Source organism: Doryrhamphus excisus, linkage group LG7 (assembly GCF_037039965.1).
Source record: "Doryrhamphus excisus strain RoL-2023G ecotype Guam linkage group LG7, RoL_Dexc_Guam_v1.1, whole genome shotgun sequence".
In the NCBI taxonomy this organism is placed as follows: Eukaryota; Metazoa; Chordata; class Actinopteri; order Syngnathiformes; family Syngnathidae; genus Doryrhamphus; species Doryrhamphus excisus.
The window spans coordinates 14,982,605-15,002,816 of NC_136363.1; the positions used below are offsets into that span (position 1 = coordinate 14,982,605).

Genomic DNA, 20,212 nt, shown 5'->3' on the forward strand with positions numbered 1-20,212 from the left:
TCATCACTCACCCTGGACCTTGTGAGAGCAAAGGGCAAATCTCAAAGCGTCAGTTCCACACTGAGGGATCCCCCGGGGGAAGTCTTTCCTCTGTGGGAAGCAGATGGAACGGTTAGATAAGAGAAAAGGTCACGAGCACGCTCTGTCCTTCACAAAGGATCTGACCTGAGCTTCCATGGCGACCACCTTCTCCCTGGGATCAAGGTTCCCCTCCGTAACTTTCTGTTGGAGCCTCTGAGAGGAAAACACACAAACGTCGTTGAAAGGCATTTTCACAATCAGTCGTACCTTTAGCTACTTGAAGCTACTTGTTGGTGTGTACTACATTGGATTTCCAAGATAGAATTGCTCTTTTTTACCCCCATTCTTGCTAGTTTTCAAATAAATGTACATTATATGTATGTAGAAATATTGAAAGTTTCTCCTTAAATAAGCCTTATTTGCATTTTGTCATACGTTGACTTTATTCCCCACAACCTGCAACTTTGTTTCAATTGTTTCTCATTAAACTACAACTTGAAAAAAAACCACATTTTTTGGTGAATATTTCAAAAATCTGATTATTTTTCCTCATTAGGAGTTTATTCTTGGAAAATAAATGCATTTTTTCCTGTTAAGATTTGGACTTTTTAGAGTAAAATTACAGCTGGGTTTTTTCCTTTTTTGATGTTTGTTTGAACTTTAATCTTGAAAATGTCCTTCTCGTAATTATGACTTTATTTCCATAATATTTTGACTTGATTATCGTAATACATTAACGTTTTGCACAACCATAATTTGCCCCAAATTTTCAACTTTATTATTTTGTGTTTTTCATCATCTTTTTTCCAATTTCAATTTAAAAAATGGGACATTATTTTTCCTCATAATATTATTCTCCTAAAACTACAAGTTTTTTTCTCTTAATATTTTGACTTTGTCCTTCTAAAATGATAACTGTATGTTGTTTTTTTTATAGTTTTGTTGTTAATGAAATATGATGACACCTAGTGGCCAGTGTATACAACTACATAACATCACAAAGTCTTTTAATGCATCTTGTGAATGTCAAACGTGTACATTTTAGTTGAACAATGCATATGCTTTGACTAATAATCAGCAACAGTCAAGCATGAAACAACATAAAGTGGATTTATTCATGAGTATATTTTTGCCACGCCGTGATAAAGTGAAAGGGGAAATTGGAAGGTATAAAAATGGCGAGGGTTGACTGTACACACCTCCAGGGAGACTCCATGTATAACATCCAGGGGGTCGATGACGTTTCCCAAAGATTTGGTCATCTTCCTGCCATGTTTATCTCGGACCAAAGGGTGAAGTAGAACCTCCAGTAGAAAAAGGAGAAAACACGCGATGATGAAAAAGTATGAATATAGCATTTTGCTATGCATGTATTTATTCACGTACCTGCTGGAAAGGCAACTGGCCTGTCAGCTCCGTGCCCAGCATTACCATCCTGGCCACCCAGAAGAATATGAGGTCGCTGCCCGTCTCCAGGAGGGAGAGCGGGTAGAAGTGTTGGAGGTCACTGGTCTGTGGAAAGGAGGTCATGTTTACATCCGTTGGGCTGCCATTTTGCTGGAGGTGGTGCCGTACCTGCCGAGGCCAGCCCAGCATTGCGAAAGGAAACAGCCCAGAGGAGAACCATGTATCCAGAACATCCGGGTCTGACTCACACGGGGTACACATACACAAAAACAAATCAATAATCAATAAACAATGGCATACCCATATCAGCTTTATGCTGATGATGATAATGTTGGGGGATTATTTCTACCTTTGTTCTTTGGACTGCAAATATGTAAATTGGAATGCAAGCGTCAGCTATGTGTGCACGTTCTAAAAATATCATCTAACAGCTGGCCTTCCTTATATGGGCATGCCTGAGTACAAGCTGTAGGCATGCCCTCCTCCCCGCTCTGCTGCACTGTTTTGTCCTGGGAGTGTGAGTGTCAGGAATAGGTGCTGATTCTGGAAGACCTAGAAAGCTTCCTGTGCGCTTTATGGTGTGGCGCTGCTCTATAAGAGTCCAAAGTAAATATTCCAGAAGATGTGGAAACGCTTGAGGTTCATGAGGTTAGTCACCCTGAGTCAGGCTGATGTCTTCTGGCTGCACTCCGTGTTTGATGGCCGCTCTCTTACGGGCCTCCTCCTCGTTCCGTCCCCACATCCACTCTTCCTGCATAAGTACACGCAAGTTATGCAATTTCCATCATTAACTGGAACACAATTTTAAAAAGGGACAATATTCAACAATGACATGCTTAAGAAAAAAAAAATACAGTAAAGTCTCGTTATATCAATATCGGTTATAACGAATTACTGCTTATTACGATACTATTTTCATTTCCCGGCAAATTTCTAGTCTTTTATGATATAATTAGTTCCGTTAGTACGATACCCGGTTATTATGATAATCCGGTTACTACGATGCCCTTTTCATCTCCCGCCAGCCAATTTGGTCAATTTGGTCGATACAAAAGCAGCTTAAATCAATCTTTGCTAAAGGATTTCAATACCAAAAAAGAACACGGCGAACGGCTGCTTCCAGTCAACTTTATTTTTCACACTTCCACCACCAGAGCACAGCACACACACCGATTCCAGCACTTCCTGGTTCACAGGTCATGCTCAACCCGCCCCACATAGCTGGCCAAACACATGCCTGCAACAGAAGAACCAACTGACATAGCATACACACCTATTCCAACGAAGACACAAGCGTACAAATACATGTATTTAATTGTGTTCAGATATCTTTTTATCGCTTGCAATAATCACTGTTTTTCATATGTACATGCTGGCGTTCGTGGTTTCTCTCGTGTTTATAGATTCTATACACACGAGAGAAGTTTAGTCTGCTAAACATACTGCTAATATGAATGCGCTAGCAGCTAGGCTAATACAGCAGTGAGGAGCAGAATGTGGAAAACTTGTACCCTTTTTAAATTGTTTTTCAGGAAGAAGCCAACTGCAAGCGCAAAATAACGATGGTGCATTCACGGCACCTGGGGAACCGCATATGGGGTGCAGTTTAACATGAATAAGATTTTACCGATACCCACAAACGCATCGAGATGAATCCGCATCTCACCCGTCAACTGCATCCATAGCCAGTGAATGAGCCGACGCACTGGCATGGATTAATAGCGATTAATTTCCACCCCCTTAGTGGAGAAGCTTCAGAAAAGTTGCTAACTGGTGGATGGCAGCAGGATGATCAAATCATTCATCATCAAAGGATTATTTGGTATTCATAATTTGGTATTACTACCGGCCCTACCTGTTGTTGGTCACCAGCACCCAGGACCTTCACTCTGTAAGCAGGGATCCGATGCCCCCACCAAAGCTGTCTGGAAATGCACCAGTCACTGCAAAGCAAACACATATGCATCGTTTACGTCCCAAACAATCCCAACATGGATGCCTTCATCACCACAAAATATGACTGGTGAGATTAATTCTTAAGTTCACAACCATCGTTCGCCATTCTCCAACACATCTTTCCCGGTTAGCTCAAGGCAGCTAACAATGCATGGAATGGGACACACTTTTCACCCAACACCAATCAGGTGTAAGCCACCGTGATATTGATTAGAACACATGCAGCACATGGCGCTAAAAACACAGTCCGCCTAGCGTGTAAAAACATAACTCATCATTTGGGTGCTTCTTGTTTCCCAGTCAGTACAGATTGGCGTCCTATCGTATCGTTTTGGAGCGGGGCCCATTACATCACAGCGGTGGCGTCAGGCACCGTGTCACTACACCGGAAAAATAGTTCTTTGTTTTAGCTGCTCCAATAACAACAGCTTGACTTGTATACAGGTCAGTCAGAGGCCTTGCAGCTCAACAATCACACTGTGTTCAAAGAGAGAAAGCTTGTTTGCCTTTGCCATCAAGAGCTCAAAAGCCCAAAAAAAATGACATTCAATTCACGTTTTTGCCAACATTTTGCCAACTTTGGATGAGATGAAAAACAGCCTATTTCACTTTAACCCTTAGATGCATAAGTGGGTCCAAAATGACCCGGTCAGGTTGTTTTCTTGAAATATCTTTGTAATGAAAAATTGTTATCATTTCATATTCCAGCTATTCCTCAAAAAACATGTTTTTGATATCATGCCATTCACATTTTTAACTTACCTTTTATACATTTGAAGAAATTGTAGATTTTGTGTTACTACCCCAACCTTCCAGAAGTGGGTCCAAAATGACCTCCATGCATTTTCTATGGAATCCAATAGGAACCTTTGATTCTTATCAACTTTGGCTGTCAGGAAGAAATGAAGTGTAGACCACACAGACTATATCAGAAGTGTCACACCTCAGGAAGATTATTTCACACATCAAGTGTTCATACATGCAAGTATTATCTTCATATGATATTGTGTGTGTGTCCTTCATGATAGTGTTCATATTACTGATCAACAAATGAGCCTACTTTATAACTAGCTGACACGAGCTGGCTAACATGACTATATGTATTGTTGGCCATACTTTATCGATAGCTAACACTAGCAGGGTTTTTGTAAAATATAATATGCAGTATAGGTATTACACCTGTCAGAGATACTGTCAATCTGGAATACTATAGCATTGGCATAGTCAAGTATGCTATAGCATTAGCTATAGCATTATTCCTAACCAAAATGGCAAAATGGCTTCAAAAGGCATTGATTCTAATATGGGTGATTTTTGAGCCACTTATGGAAGAGTGTAGGGTCCAGTCATTCATTCATCTAAGGCAGGGGTCGGCAACCTTTACTATGAAAAGAGCCATTTTACCCAATGCCCACTGAAGAAAAATAGCCTGGAGCCGCAAAACATATAGTATGTTTAAAACAACATTGGAGGGAATTTGGGGGTATCAAAGTAGTTCAGATAAGAAAAGACGAGTTGGAGTACTCTTGCTAGTTTTAGAGATAAACTTACATAAATGTATGTGTAAACTACTGTAAACGTAAAAACAAGTTCCCATGCCGCTGTTTTTAAATTATCTCGAATTTATTTTTTAGATTTGTAGGTAAGTATTACTTGTTTTTCTTCATGTACTGAACTGGATAGCAGTCAGAACTCACTCAGGATGCATTCATGGTCTCAGACAAAGTTGGATTTTTTAAAACTCATTACAAAAGACGTGCATTTTCCCCACTCGGGTGTTAAAAATATTCAAGCATCGCAAAGGGAGCCACAATAAAGAGGCTGAAGAGCCACATGCGGCTCTGGAGCCGCAGGTTGCTGACCCCTGATCTAAGGGTTAAAAGTAGACTTATTGCTGATATCCGGCCTTTGTATCGACTTGTGGACTCCTATAGAGCAGCCAGACACAATAACCCGCACAGAGAGCTTTCTAGATCTTCCAGAATCTGCACCTATTCCAGCTGCGTTTCCTTGGATTTGCTGGCGACTCCAGGCATGCCCACTCTACTGTGACCGCTCCCACTCCCAAGCTCTGGAGGACGTCTGGACTACTGCCAAGCCCCACTTTCTCATTTTGTGAGAAGGAGTTGATAACAAATGAATAAACCTTTGGACAGCCACTTGAGCTCATGAGCTACTAACTGGAGACTAACTGGTTGGTACACATTTATTGGGTGCAGACAATCTCGACAACACCTGGAGCGGAAGTGTGGTCGTTCCCTGTTTTCCACGAGACTGCCCGTGTTTAAAAACACCCGGGTAGACCCACTGAAAAGGCTGTTAGCAACTCCACACATCAGAGAGCTTGTACTTTGCATGCATGCAGGTAACACTGGCTCCACTCCACATAGACAAGCCGTTTTGCGTCATGACTTCCACCAAATGAGCTTATGACCAAGAAACCCCAACCACTTCTGCCTGATACATTTATTTGTCAGAAAGTGGAAAATGCTTGTTTGTTATACATGTTTTGTCTCACTCCCATTTCATTTTTGCATTATTGGAGTTCTACTTCAAACATCCGATGATCCAACAGTGCAAAATGTCAATTCTGCTCTTACCTGATGTTGGACAGCCAGTTTTTCCACGTTTTGGTGTAAAAGTGGGGAATGATTTCCAGTCGGCCATCCTCCACCGCCTGATAATAAAATGGTTTGAGAGGTTGCATGCCAGCAGGTTACCTGTGTGGTTACCTGTGTAGTTACCTGTGTAGCTTTTCTGGCCATCTCCTTACAGCGGACAAACCATTGCTCCTTCAGAAGAGGCTCAATGACGTCCCCTGAGCGGCTGAGACAACGTGGAGGAGAATCAGGTCAATAACTAAATAAATCAGTCCTGCAGGACTTTTTCAGCCACAATAAGGCAAGATGTGGTAAACAGTGCTCTTATTTTGAAGGCTGAAAGTGTGTTGGTTAACTCTGGACTCCCACTGAATTTGTCACAGCTGTCCATTTGGGGGATAACTTTTTTTTTTTCTCTGGTCAAGCTGTGGGCTTCCGTAGCCGGCGCAGGAGCTCGCCGATGCGTCAACCGGATCAAGCCCGGAGCGGCAATGGATTCAGTATGAGCTTGGGGTGACTGTTAAGACGGCTCACAGCTGGCCTCCCGGCGGAGCTGGAGGGGGTGGCCGGGCACCGGGAAGTCTGGGCTTCCCTACTGAGGCTGCTGACCCCGGGACCCGGATAAGCGGAGGAAAGTGGATGGATGGAATAGAAGTTGTAATTGTTGGAAATTAACTTATTACAGTCAGTCATGCATTCATGAAAACAAGGGATTGCTGTGACTCCATTACAAGCATGGAATTCCATTTGACCTTTGTCCATAAACATGGAATAGAAGATCCTTGTCAACATGTCATATACAACATGAAGCCAGAAGCCAGAAAGACGGCATTAGGAAGCAGCACTGCAAATATTTGCCATATCTGCAAATCTGTTTCTCTTCTTATGACGATGAACATGGAAACTCATCTTTATGGAGATAATCACGGGCACCGTTGGAATACAGCCATTGTATTGGATTGTTGTGTAATTGGTGTCGGTGTGGAACGCAACCAACCTGCAAACGGGTAAGGCCATAGCGTGACCTTTCTTCCCTCTGAACAGCTTTTTCTCAACCAAAGCGTCGACTACCATCTGTCTAGCGTCGAAACGCTTTACTCCCTTTAACGATACAAAGAGATATAAAAAGATGTTTATCAAAATTTGATGGAAAAATACTTTACAAAACTCAAATCTATAAGGAGATATATGGTCATATAGCCCATAAATGAATACAAGAATGAAGCTCACACACCTTCATCCATTGACCACACAGTGGAGTCATCTTCCCATCTCCTCCAATCACGGTGACGCGTGGTAGTGCATGTCTCTGGGACAATAAGAAGTCCGAGTGGTCATGAGCAGGTGTGACCTTCACTGCGCCTACGCAAATATAGAAATAGAAATATACTTCAGCACAACAGTTTCTTACTCGACCATATGCTACTTATGACATATAAAAGATAGCTCACTGCCATATGCTACTTATGATATATAAAAGATAGCTCACTGCCATATGCTACTTATGACATATAAAAGACAAAAAAAGATGGAAAAAAAGTGTGGTGACCTGTTCCCAGCTCCATGTCCACCATGGCATCAGTAACAAAGGGCAGCAGTCTGTCAGTGAAGGGGTGGCGGCAATGCTTTCCATGGAAAGCCTGAAACGCAAAAGTCATTCAGGATACAGGATTTCATTCCATTTTTCATAGGCAACTTTCCCAATCCAGGTGAGTTCTCTTCTTTTTTTTTTTTTTTAACATCCCATCGCAATGGACAATATGCCCGGGGGCCATTATAATAGTATTAACCATATTACTATATTATATCGCACGGTGGAGAGTGGTTAGCACATAGGCCTCACAGCTAGGAGACCTAGCGTGGCTTTTCTCCGGGTACTCCGGTTTCCTCCCACATTCCAAAAACATGCTAGGTTAATTAGCCACTCCAAATTGTCCATAGGTATGAATGTGAGTGTGAATGGCTGTTTGTCTATATGTGCCCTGGGATTGGCTGGCCACCAGTCCAGCTGGGATAGGCTCCAGCACCCCCGCCACCCTGGTGAGGATAAGCGGTAGAAAATGAATGAACGATTTGGGCCACATTTACAGAAATCAATTCAATAAAAATGTGAAAAAAGGAAAGTTACACACAATAAAGTTACATATAATATGAGAATATTGAATAGAATATAGTTAGAATAAAGTATAATTATAAGGAAAAAGGCAAAAACAGCTTTAATTTTATAAAACATTAAGAAACTAAAGAAAAAATTCACAATTTTATGAGAATAAACCTGTAATATTATGAGAAAGAGTAATGTCATTTTAGTAGCATAGATTTGAAATATTCAAGAAAAAATGAGTAATAAAAAAGTGGAAATACTATAAGGAACCAAACAATTAATTTGTCATTTGTGTAAACTTTGGTTAGGGAAAAGTTATAATATTATGGGAATTAAGGCCAAATATAATGGGAATAAAGTCATAATATAAGTACATTTACAGAGAATATTTCAAAAGGGGACATGTTTTAAAAAGTAGTGAAAAGGTAACTTTTTCTAAAATGTAACGCATAAGACTGATAGAAGTCTGTGAAATGTTAAATGTAAGCCTAGCTTTGGTCCTCCCGCTTAGCTTATCTCCACGTGTTGCTTTACAAAACAGCAAAGTAGCCAACTTGGATCCTTTCATTTTTGACTTTGTGGCCTTTGTTGGAAAACCTTTGGACATCGTGGCCACGATTATTGTATTCACGCAAAATAGCATTCCTTATTTATAAATGGTATATTTTCATAGTTAAAAGGATAGCAAATCTGGTTCCGACCTTCCAAATATCCTTTTTGACATGAATATAACCCTCTATGCATGAAATGACACTCCTATTCATCAATATGGTAGACATTATAAGAGGAAAGACAGGAAGTGATGTCAGGGGTTACGTTGGCGTGGATTACAGTTGCATGAGCAGCCCGCGTTAGAGATTATTGTGCCTGTTGTTTTGCCAATCAAGTCTGGTGCTTGTGTGTCTCTCTCCACATTACTCCGCTGTAACATGACTGCCTGAGTGACCAGTGTAGAATACACACCGTCACAACATCATTGAACGAGTCATCTGATAAGTCATTAGTATATGTTGGAAAAATACTGATAGAGTGACGCCGCAAAATGCCAAGGAGTTACTGCATTAAAAACATCTGGCCTGGTATCGAGGATCACTCGGATGAACAGCAATGGCCACATCGCCCAGCATGGTCTCTGGACGGGTTGTCGACACTTCCACCTCTCCATCTAAAACCAAAGGAACACAGCAAACCTTCAACAAAGTGAATAGCTTAAGAAGTCACGCTTCCAGGAATAAACTGTTCACATCATAAAACCTTGAGGACGTGTACAGGTTTTATTTTTAGAACAACGTGTTAACATTGATAAAGTGTAAGCTCAGTAAATGTTAAAGGATGGACCCCTTTCCAAATATAGTCATGGGAAAAAAAAACTCAAACGAGGTCTGTCAACTTATGCTGACATAAGACAGAATTCCAATACATGAAAGCACTCTGGTGTTTTCTACGGGCCGCTGTTTATTTCCCCCTTAGGGCAAAAGGTGTCCAAAGTGTGGTCCAGGGGCCATTTGGGTCCCAAAGCTGTTTTAGCCATTTTAAATATAAAATATGATTTAATAAGAAAAGCCAACAAAAATAATAAAGCAATAATTTGACAAGAATAAAGTTAAATTCATGGTTAGTTGACCGCGTTTGGGGGAAGACCTGTAACATCCCAACCAAAGCAGGCAGCCAAACACCCGCTTCCCCTCCATTCCTCAAGCTCACCCATGCAATCACAAGTCAGAGTCACAAGTCTGATTAAAAAAAAAAAAAAAACTCATTACAAAGATGCATATTTTCCCCATTCGGGCCTGGAGCCATGGTTTCCTGACCCCTGTTTTAGTTGCATAAAGTTAAAAATAATAATAATAAATAATATGAGAAACAAACAAAACAACAAAGGGAAAGTTAGGTGGCTGAAAAAGTTAAGGCTACAATTGTTACAAGAATAAATTCAAAATATGATGGGAATAAAGTTATAATATTACGAGAAGAAAATAAAATAACTGTAAAGCTGTAATTTGACTAAATTTTGAAGTACTAGGTTGAGGTCAGGGCTCTATGCGGGCCGGTCATGTCCTTGTGCACCACTCACCCAAACCAGATGGCCACGGCCACAATAACTCTGGACCTTGTGGTTGCTAAAGAGGTGTCTGGTTAGGTGCCATATTTCAACCCCCCATCAACACCGGTACTAACCGCAGCCTTCTAAGGGGTAGGCGAATGTGACCATGGTTCCAAACTCCACTTTGTGTTGATAGCCAGGCACAGACAGCATGGTTTCTCCAGATAGTTCCTTGGAATCGACCTGATGACAAAACACAGAGGAAGACCATCAAGTCATATTTCAACATTGACTATTTAGAAATAGTGAAATATGGGGGGGGGCGGGGGGCGGGGGGGTTACAACTGCAGTTGGTGGAGACTGAGACTGGATTCAAGTAGATCCCGCTATTTATACGGTCCGCTCCAGCACCCTCCCCGTCTCTCTTCAGTTGTGACAAAGAAAGCTAACAAGCTAAATGCATGGTAGCGCCATCCAGGTTTAACCCTAACAATGGGGCCCAGTACCACTCCGTGGGCGGGGCCAAATCAGACAGTGGAAAACATTTAAAACATTTTTGAAAAAAGGTTTTGCTAGTAACTCCATCCATTTTACATGAATACATATCAATTGTGGAAACATGGGCTATTGTTTTACTGATTTTCCCAGCCAAATGGTGCCATTTGCTACATTGTTAAAGGGCTGGTCAGCCAGTGCTATCATCCATAATAAAACCCTACATCGCTTTAGCCCTCAGGTCGTCTTTGGCAAAGGTTTCAAATGTCGCAGAGATAGGAACAAGCCCATCTCGTTGTAGCGATGCTGGCGTCTCATGTGGCTGATAAGGTTTGATGTGTTGAAGCTCCGTGTTTTTCCCCATGTGGTGCAACTATCATGTGAAAGGTCTTCCGAGGACAGTGAATGGTAACGGTGAAAACGACTTTGCACATTCACGCATTCATACATAATAGCATAGTTAGGAAGTCAGGACGTCATTCAAGCCAGAACCGCCACTGGAAGGCATAAAGGTAACTCCCATCGGATCTGCTCTGACCCCACACACCCCCAGCATGGACTGTTCTCTCGCCTGGCATCGGGGAGAAGGCTCTGCAGCATCCGCTGTAGGACGACCAGATTCAGAGACAGCTACTTCCCCCTGGCCATCAGACTGCTCAATGCCAAATAAGACCCCTTACTTACATTATTATTATTTATTTAAATTATTTAAATTATTTGGGCAATTTACTGTTCACGCTGCACTTTACATTATGTTGTTCATATTTGGTGTCTATTCTATCTATTTATTCTCCACATTATTATTATTATTATTATTATTTATTATTACTTATCTTCTTTTGTGTCTGTTATTATATGGGAGCCAGGCAACAACATTTCGTTGGCAATTTCACTACTGTGTTTTTGTGCAATGACAATAAAGGGAGTCTATTTAATGATAACTTCAAGTTCATTCATGCTAGCAAACTTCCTGCCACGTACACATCAAACGATGACATGATCAACTCCAGGCTCGTCATTTTAATTTAGTAATATTATATTATTATTAGAATATTGTTGGAAGCTACTTTTCTGATTTGGTTCAGTACAGTCAGACAAAATGAATAAAAGGGTAGTGCTTTTATTGTGAAAGGGGCGGGAAGTGTGTTGTTCGTCTTGAGCATCCTTTCGTGTTAACGTAACAATGTAAGGACAACGTCAGTAAGCATTAGTGGTGTGTCGGTCATGAATGAACGGGTCAAAAGAACTGGTTCTTTTTTGTGAACGGAATGAACGAGGCCACCGCCCCAAAAATACCCGTTCAGTCGCAAATGCTTTTTTTGATTGGCTGGAGAGTCAGCTCACCATTCCTTTTGCGGGGTGGGTCTATCGTCGCGCCTCACTTTGTGGGTGGGTGGGCGGGGATTCTAGCTGACTGAAAGACTGAGGCCGAGAGATTGACCGGGTCTATCTCTCCGTCTCGGTTCCACACCGGGGAGCTGAGACGCTCGGATCCGCAGGGCTGTCATAGTACTTCAGATTTCAACGTACGTCATCACATGTTGTTGCGCTGTTGAGTCGGAACGAAGGTGAACATGAGTGAACGGAATGACTCGACACGGCTGACCAGGTCTATGCACAGGGGGAGATCACAAGCTAACCACCAATTGACCCAAATGACCTAAATGAACGGATCTTTTTACGGAATGAACCGGTTGACTGAAATGAATGGTGTTGCCCACCACTAGTAAGCATTCAGTTGCATTGTCTTTCTTTTCTACACCACAGAAAATAGCATAAAATGACATGACCCCACCAGACGTCCATGGATGGTACAGGTTTCATCACCTCTATATCGGAGATTGCCGACTCCAGGGCACAGCTCCAATTGACGAGTCCCTCTGCGCGATAGATCAGACCGGCGTCACACAGACGGACGAAGGCCTCGGTTACTGCCTGACTGAAACCCTAAAAGCAAGAAGACAGCAACATCAAACATCACGGCCAACATGGACAGCGCTATTGTTACCACTGAATGGAACTAAGGTTGAAAACACCACATTGAGATCACTTAAAAACATCATTTGAAACAAAAACATGATGAAAAAGGATGACTGTGACAAAGAGTCACACGAGTCCAAGTCTTGCTTGGAGCTACCATACAAAAAAACCTCAAAAACTCCTATGTCATGTCTGTCAACGCAACCCCTCATCGCTCAGAATAACGCGATTGGAAAAGTGGGATTCAAATGTTTGACTAGTAATAAATATGTACGTTTTAAACAAATAAATATTTTAGCTTGACTGACATATTCAGTTGACTTTTAGTACAAATATACATCATTTACCTTGCTGTGAAGTAAATACAGTATAAATGGCCATGCTACAGACATAGTTGCTAGTGGTGATTAATCATGATCAATTAGTTCAAATCTGTGATTTAATCAAATTAGTCATTTGCCAGCCTTATACACATACACACATTGTATAATCATGACTTAACAGTAGGCAGGTGCCTCAATGTGGGCACCCCAACAGAAAAAACACATCAATTTTTTGTAGAGAAATAAATGCTTGCTATAGTTTCCAGTCAGGGTCTGGATTCTGGTTCAAGGGATTTTGGACCATTCCTCTTTCCCAAACATCTCCGGTTGAGTCAGGTTTTATGGTTCCGAGCATGGAAAGCCCGCTTTAAATCAATAGTATTTAGGTCTGGGGACCGAGATGGCCGTTCCACAACGTTCCACAATGTTCCTCTGCATGGATGCCTTAGTAGAATTGGAGCAGCGTTTAAGGTCATTGTCTTGTTGGATGTATCAACAACAATCAACAACATGCCGCTTTCAACTTGAAGATTTCCAGTGCCCCCACTGCCACCCACCACCAAATGTTACTGTGGTTAGCAAGGGTTGGTCTTGGAATGCCGTGTTCTTCATCCGCCAAGCAACTCCATTTGACTTTCAAATTGTACCTCAAGCCACTCCGTTTGTGGCATGTGATCAGAAAAGCTTCTTCCATACGACGTTCCCGTACAGTATCTGTCTCTAATCGTTGAAGGATGCACAGTGACACCAGTGGTCTTCCATTTCCTCTCCATGTTCCTCAGAGTGGAACCTGACAATCTTTTTCTTTCAGGTCATTTGACCTGTTTTAACCTTGAATACGCTTTTGTCACGATTGGCTTCACTCTTGTATGCAGGTCAAAGGTCAATGAGCTTACCAAACTCATTTTGTGTGCCAATAATTAGTTCTAAAGGTATTCAAGTGAATAAAAAACAACAAGGGTGCCCAAATGTATGCACCTGCCTACTTTTGTTGAAATAATTACTGCACACTTTCTGTAAATCCAATTAATTCATTTCAATTGTCACTTGTCACCCATCACCGTGTTGGTATGCTATATGATATATTTATATTTCAATTTCTGATCCCAACAAGCAGTCATTTATAGAGGAAGATTTTGACAATGACCAGGGGTGCCCAAACTCTTTCATACATGCCAGCTTGTGGAAAACATCCATCTTACTTCATCCATAGTGAAACAGGCTCTGCTCCAGTCCAGGGAAGCACCGAGTTTTCTCAACTGGTGATAGATCTCCTCTCCCTTCCTAACAGCAAAGCAGTACAAACGTGTATTTAGTGGCGGTGACATAGCCAGTACAGCAGTACCATCAAGTATCATCATCAAGTATATACGTATAGACCAGAGAACACTCACTCGTGTTTCCATTTCCAAACCTCCTGTAAAAATTCTTCTCTGGTGAAATCTTGTCTGTGCTTCGCCGTTTCCTGGAGCAACATCCTCTCCACCACAGTCTGAGTCCAACACATAATATTAAGACCGATCATGAAGACCTTCACTACCAATATTTGCTATTGGAAGTCAGCAGTAAATGTGTTTTGACAGCTGCTTTTCCTCAGGAGTGTCCAACAGCGATTCCGGCCACCATATTACGATTGTATTTGGAGCGTGTCATGAGATCCAGTTGGGGGGGGGGCATGCACAGTGATCCCTTATTTATCCCAGTTACCTCCAGACACAAGAATTTGATTACATATACACCTTATTTCATGTTATTTAACATTTAACACCTGCAACAGGCTGGACTTAAAAGGACAATAAAAAAGGTTTACATGTGACTTTTCTTCTCTATGGAAGTACAACAGTGATAAGCACCTTCCAGGTCATGCTTTTGTTTTTTTAATCATTATTTTTTCTGAGCTGTTTTTAATGTTATTGGATTTATCGGTGTGATGTCATAATTCCCTCATATCGGTCTGATAATTGCCATGCACCCCTAGAAAATACATTTAGAATAAAGCCTCATGGACAAATATGAATATGTATTTTATGTTACTGATTTTGATATTTTTGGTCAAACAGTATTTTCATTCATTCATTCATTTTCTACCGCTTATCCTCACGAGGATCGCAGGCGTGCTGGAGCCTATCCCAGCTGTCCACCCTGGACTGGTGGCCAGCCAATCCCAGGGCACATATAGACACACTCACATTCATACCTATGGACAATTTGGAGTGGCCAATTAACCTAGCATGTTTTTGGAATGGGGGAGGAAAAGCCACACATGCAAACTCCACACAGAGATTGCTGAGGGTGGGATTGAACACGGGTCTCCTAGCTGTGAGGCCTGCCTGCTAACCACTCGAACACCGTGCAGCCCCAAACAGTATTCTGACTCATGTAAATCAGCTAAATACCAGGTGACATTTTCCCATCTTTATTTCAACAAGTTGATGAGGTTCTATGCTGTCAGTCTGCCCCACGGTGACAGAAAAGAAGATGATGAAATATACGGGAGTAGAGAGTCAGCCATCTTACCTGAGTTGCTATGCCTGCATGGTCGCATCCGGGGATCCATAATACTCTATAACCCTGCATCCTCCTCCTATTGAACAAAACCAAGTAACATTACTGCTTTGTGTCGGCCGATGCCATCTGCCATTCATCAACTGTTGGAGGTACCATCGGACCACAGCATCTTCTATAGCTACAGTCATAGCATGGCCCAGATGAAGAGTCCCGGTGACATTTGGTGGAGGGATACACAGAACAAAGTTCTGATCCACAGCATGAGGCACTTTTGCCTGAAAAGGAAATATATGATATATAATATATGAGAGGACACGCTGCCTTGCTGATAGTGTATACTGTATCCTAATGGTAGGTTCACACAGACAAATATAGGCAGAATGCAAATAAAACATGCAGACAAACACAATAAAGGTCATATATTCATTTGTATTTGTTTGATGGAAAGAAGTAAAGACTCAAAATGGGGATGAAATGATGACAAAAAGGAATTGCTGTCATTCCAGACAGTATTTTTCATGTCATGATAACATTACAACAATGGCAATGATCACAAAAATATTAGATATTTTGATATTTTGAAAAAGCCATCATTTGTGGAAAAGCAAATTAGTAAGAGAAAGAGTACGCACAAACACCTGGCACTATCAAAGATTAAAGGTCGTGGTAAATAAATGTTGCTATTGCTGCCATACTTGACATATGCAACAAATGATATCATATTCTTTGATAAACTGTCCAAAGGAAGGGGAGAAAGGTAGCACTGAAGACATATTAGCTGTGGAACTGTTTACAATGATATTATTGACTGCTTGATGTTGGTTAAAATTAGTATTAATATGAATGGAACACATATTATTATTATTTATTTTTATTTCTGCATGCCATCATTGTTTGTCAATGTAAAGTAGGAAAGCTCTTATGTCAATACTGGTATCTCATACCGGTATAATACTGGTATCTCATACCGGTATAATACTGGTATCTCATACTGGTATCTCATACTGGTATAATACTGGTATCTCATACTGGTATAATACTGGTATAATACTGGTATAATACTTGTAAGAGCCAGTCAATCGTAGAGTTTATTTATGCTATGATGCACACCTTAAATATTGTTTGAAATATGAAATGGGAATATTTATTTTAATCAATTTTTGTTGCTGTTTTTGTTTCAAATAATGGTGCTGCTTATTATAAAAACTCCATTCAGGTGTGCGGCCAGGCACATGTTGGGGGAGGTGCTGTGTCACACGGTGAGGTGGAAGTTTTGGACTGCTGTGGAGGCACACGATTTTCTTTTACCGTGTCTGATTTGAGTTATCTTTTTTGAACAATTAACCTTTTTGTCATAGCATTCTATAAAATAAAACCTTTCATTTTTTGCAACTATATGGACTTTGTGTGGATCTCATCGATTGGACACGAGTAAACCAGGGCCTCACACAGAGGTGTCAATCTGCACCTACAATACTGGTATCTCATACTGGTATAATACTGGTATCTCATACTGGTGTAATACTGGTATCTCATACTGGTGTAATACTGGTATCTCATACTGGTGTAATACTGGTATCTCATACTGGTGTAATACTGGTATCTCATACTGGTGTAATACTGGTATCTCATACTGGTGTAATACTGGTATCTCATACTGGTATCTCATACTGGTATAATACTGGTATCTTTGCAATATCTCACGTGATGCTCGGGGCTGAAAAATCCTTCTTTCTCCCACCACTGATACCAGCTGGACTCCACATAGTCTGGACTGTACGAGGATGGGAAAGGTCCTGTTGTGTCTGCAAATGGCCATACGTGAGAAGACATTTGAAAAGCTGCATGGAGTGCCAAACTATGTACAGTGGCTATGGGGGCAAATGCTCCAAACAGAGAAATGATCAAAAGCTCGTTATAAACCAGTATCTGTTAAGGATAATGACTTTTTGCCAGGTACGAGTGTGAAATGAGTACCTTGTGTCGTTATCTGTATTCGTCAACAATTGTAAACATTATTTGAAACCAAATAAACCGCTGTTATGATAATAATAATAATACAGCTCACTGTTTTTGTCGTATGTCTTTGTCTAATTACGTCAGGGATGTCCAGGGGTCCGTTGATATTAAATTGCTCATTTTTGGACCATTGTTGTGGTCTCCTATAGAGCAGCTACATACTGTTCATTTTTTTTTCAACATTTTTTTCCACACCAGGTGCTAACTTCACGGTAGTCTGGCAAACGTCCATTTTGTTTTGTGACCTAGGATTTTGTCACTTATTTTCCCAGTGATGTGCTTCTTGCTTTGGTTTGGATCGTTTCTATGTTTTGAGCGTTTGCCACTGTTGGTCACTAAACTAATGTCGTAAAAACACAAACAATACACACCTTTCTTTGACCCGGGGGGGGTGGGAACAGTGTAGAGAATTCTCTCCTTCTCCCTCCATTTTATGGCAAGTTCTTCATCAGCATTCTAAAACCAAAACATGTCAGAGACTATGTTAAAACAGGCAGATCAACTCACTCACACCTACCAAAAGGAAAGCACAACATAACGGGACTGTGGGAATATACTGTAGCTTTAGTCACTACAACTCCATATAGCGATCACTTATACAGAATATATGAGGAGGACATGAGTGCTTGCTTTGCTCAATCACACTGTGCCTCATTGCAGCGTTTTTTTTATTCATCTGCGCTACTTGTACGTCATAATTCCTTCATATTGGCGCGATTATTATTTTGCACCCCGACTAGAAATCTTGCTGCTGTGTATAGCGCCATCAACGCGTATTAATGCAAGTTTCCAAATCGCATAATGCGAGTATGCTAATCTCGTTTTTAAAAAGTTGAACTCTATCCGTCCATCCATTTTCTACCGCTTATCCTTACAAGGGTCGCGGGGGTGCTGGAGCCTATCCCAGCTGGACTGGTGGCCAGACAATCCCAGGGCACATATAGACAAACAACCATTCACACTCACATTCATACCTATGGACAATTTGGAGTGGCCAATTAACCTAGCATGTTTTTGGAATGGGGGAGGAAACTGGAGTACAGGGAGAATATGCAAACTCCACAGGGTGGACTTGAACTCGGGTCACCTAGCTGTGAGGCCTGTGCGCTAACCACTCTCTACCGTGCAGCTGATGATTTTGAACAACAGTGTCCAAATGCCCCCCACCTAAAAGAGTAGGAGAAAGCCAAGCCAAATTGCTAAAACATTTGTTTACTTCCTGTATACAACATAGGCCATTTACCAAACCGGAGTACTCGGAGAAAAGCCACACATGCACGGGGAGAACATGTAAACTCCACACAGAGATGGCCGAGGGTGGAATTGAACTCAGGTCTCCTAGCTATGTGACCTGCGTCCGAACCACTCGCTCGTCGTGCAGCCCTGAACACAATCTAAATAGACATTAAACATGAAGAATTACGACATCATACCAATAAACCCAAAAACATTACTAAACAGCCTGGATCTTTTAAAAAGCGCTCCAATGACGCAAAATGACCTGCGCTGTAGGGTGAGAATGAGCAAATCAAGCGCTCTTTTTCTCCTGCCTTTGACACGCAAACTCACTTGTAAACAAACATGGCATCCATGGAGTGACATTTCTTCACTGTTTTGCAGGCTAGCAACACCAAATGTTCTACAAACAATTAACAATGAGGGACAAACATGGAGCTTCAACATATCAAACCTTATCTTATCAGCCACCAGCATTGCAATCATACCTGGGGCTTGTTCCTATCGCTACGGCTTTAGAAAAGCGCTAAAGTTTGTCAGAGATGACCCCCAGGGTTAAAGCTGTCAGTGTACGCTCCCCGTTAGGCATACAGTAGTCCCTCATTTATAGCGCTTTATGGGTTCCAGACATAACCGTGATAAGTGAATTTCCACAAAGCAGGATTCGCCTGGGTGCTGCTTGGGCCCCCATCCCATTGAAAAGGAAGCACCATCTTATCACATAAGGAAAAACAAAAGGAAGAAATAAAGTCCATTGTAGTTCTAAACCTTTTTGTTTCTCATGTACTTTACTCACTTTTTGTGTCTTGCTCCTACAGCATTACAATTCCAAATGCATCATAGGCCAATGATGCAACCATTAGCCTCCATGTCAGCAGTGTAGGCTCACCAATATATGACAATTCTGTGGCAAACTGTAATGAGTACTTACATTGTGTTGAGTTGACAGTATGGCATTTTCCCTCTGTTTTTTCCGCTTTTGCTTTACAGCTTGAAGACGCAGATGCGGTCTTGACTTAATGCTTGGTGAGGTTGAAGGCGAGATACTTGAACAGAGTCGAATTACTTCTGTCCGCGCCAGCCTTTGAACAGAACATGCCCTCCACATCCTTAAAGGCATGCTGCTCCTGCTGCTGCTGCGATTTCAAATTGACAAGTGGAAACACAGTGGATTGGATATCAAATGGAAGAAGGATGTTTCAGAGCTGGCTGCTCATATTTACGTGATACTTACTAGTGCTTTCCACAGCGGTGCCTTCGGTGACCTTTCAATTTTAAAACGTTTCAAACTATTTAATGTAGTTTTTTAAACAAATCAAATCACCACAGCAACGCAATGAATTGGGACATTTTTTAATATTTGCTGAAATCTCCTAATAATCTCTTCAAATGCCAGCAAATTGTGTCCCACACATTTTTACTGAACAGACAACAAGTCCTACCTGTCCGTCAACTAATATCTTCCCCCGACATACAAACAGAAATACAGCATCCGGCTATTTTTCAAAATAAAACAATT

General features: G+C 41.4%; 1 protein-coding gene across 2 annotated transcripts in view; it reads right to left on the reverse strand.

The window, feature by feature from the left end:
• The window catches only part of vars2 (valyl-tRNA synthetase 2, mitochondrial), a 27,528-nt gene extending 7,382 nt beyond the window's left edge, over positions 1-20,146 (reverse strand). The window contains exons 1-23 of one of the 2 annotated variants that reach the window (XM_058048072.2): positions 19,928-20,146; positions 19,625-19,829; positions 17,829-17,913; positions 17,143-17,243; positions 15,592-15,713; positions 15,448-15,514; positions 14,325-14,422; positions 14,133-14,214; positions 12,455-12,574; positions 10,267-10,375; positions 9,165-9,253; positions 7,534-7,624; positions 7,219-7,346; positions 6,982-7,085; positions 6,129-6,210; positions 5,985-6,061; positions 3,284-3,371; positions 2,086-2,179; positions 1,597-1,667; positions 1,408-1,533; positions 1,221-1,325; positions 166-234; positions 12-90 (exon numbers count right to left, since the gene is read on the reverse strand). In XM_058048072.2, the coding sequence (XP_057904055.2) occupies positions 12-90; positions 166-234; positions 1,221-1,325; positions 1,408-1,533; positions 1,597-1,667; positions 2,086-2,179; positions 3,284-3,371; positions 5,985-6,061; positions 6,129-6,210; positions 6,982-7,085; positions 7,219-7,346; positions 7,534-7,624; positions 9,165-9,253; positions 10,267-10,375; positions 12,455-12,574; positions 14,133-14,214; positions 14,325-14,422; positions 15,448-15,514; positions 15,592-15,713; positions 17,143-17,243; positions 17,829-17,913; positions 19,625-19,813 (2,176 nt within the window). In that variant the 5' untranslated portion in view covers positions 19,814-19,829; positions 19,928-20,146. Of the gene's footprint in view, positions 1-11; positions 91-165; positions 235-1,220; positions 1,326-1,407; positions 1,534-1,596; positions 1,668-2,085; positions 2,180-3,283; positions 3,372-5,984; positions 6,062-6,116; positions 6,211-6,981; positions 7,086-7,218; positions 7,347-7,533; positions 7,625-9,164; positions 9,254-10,266; positions 10,376-12,454; positions 12,575-14,132; positions 14,215-14,324; positions 14,423-15,447; positions 15,515-15,591; positions 15,714-17,142; positions 17,244-17,828; positions 17,914-19,624; positions 19,830-19,927 lie in introns of both variants that reach the window. The other variant, XM_058048071.2, reaches the window with a different exon arrangement.
• Between the last annotated feature and the right edge of the window lie 66 nt (positions 20,147-20,212).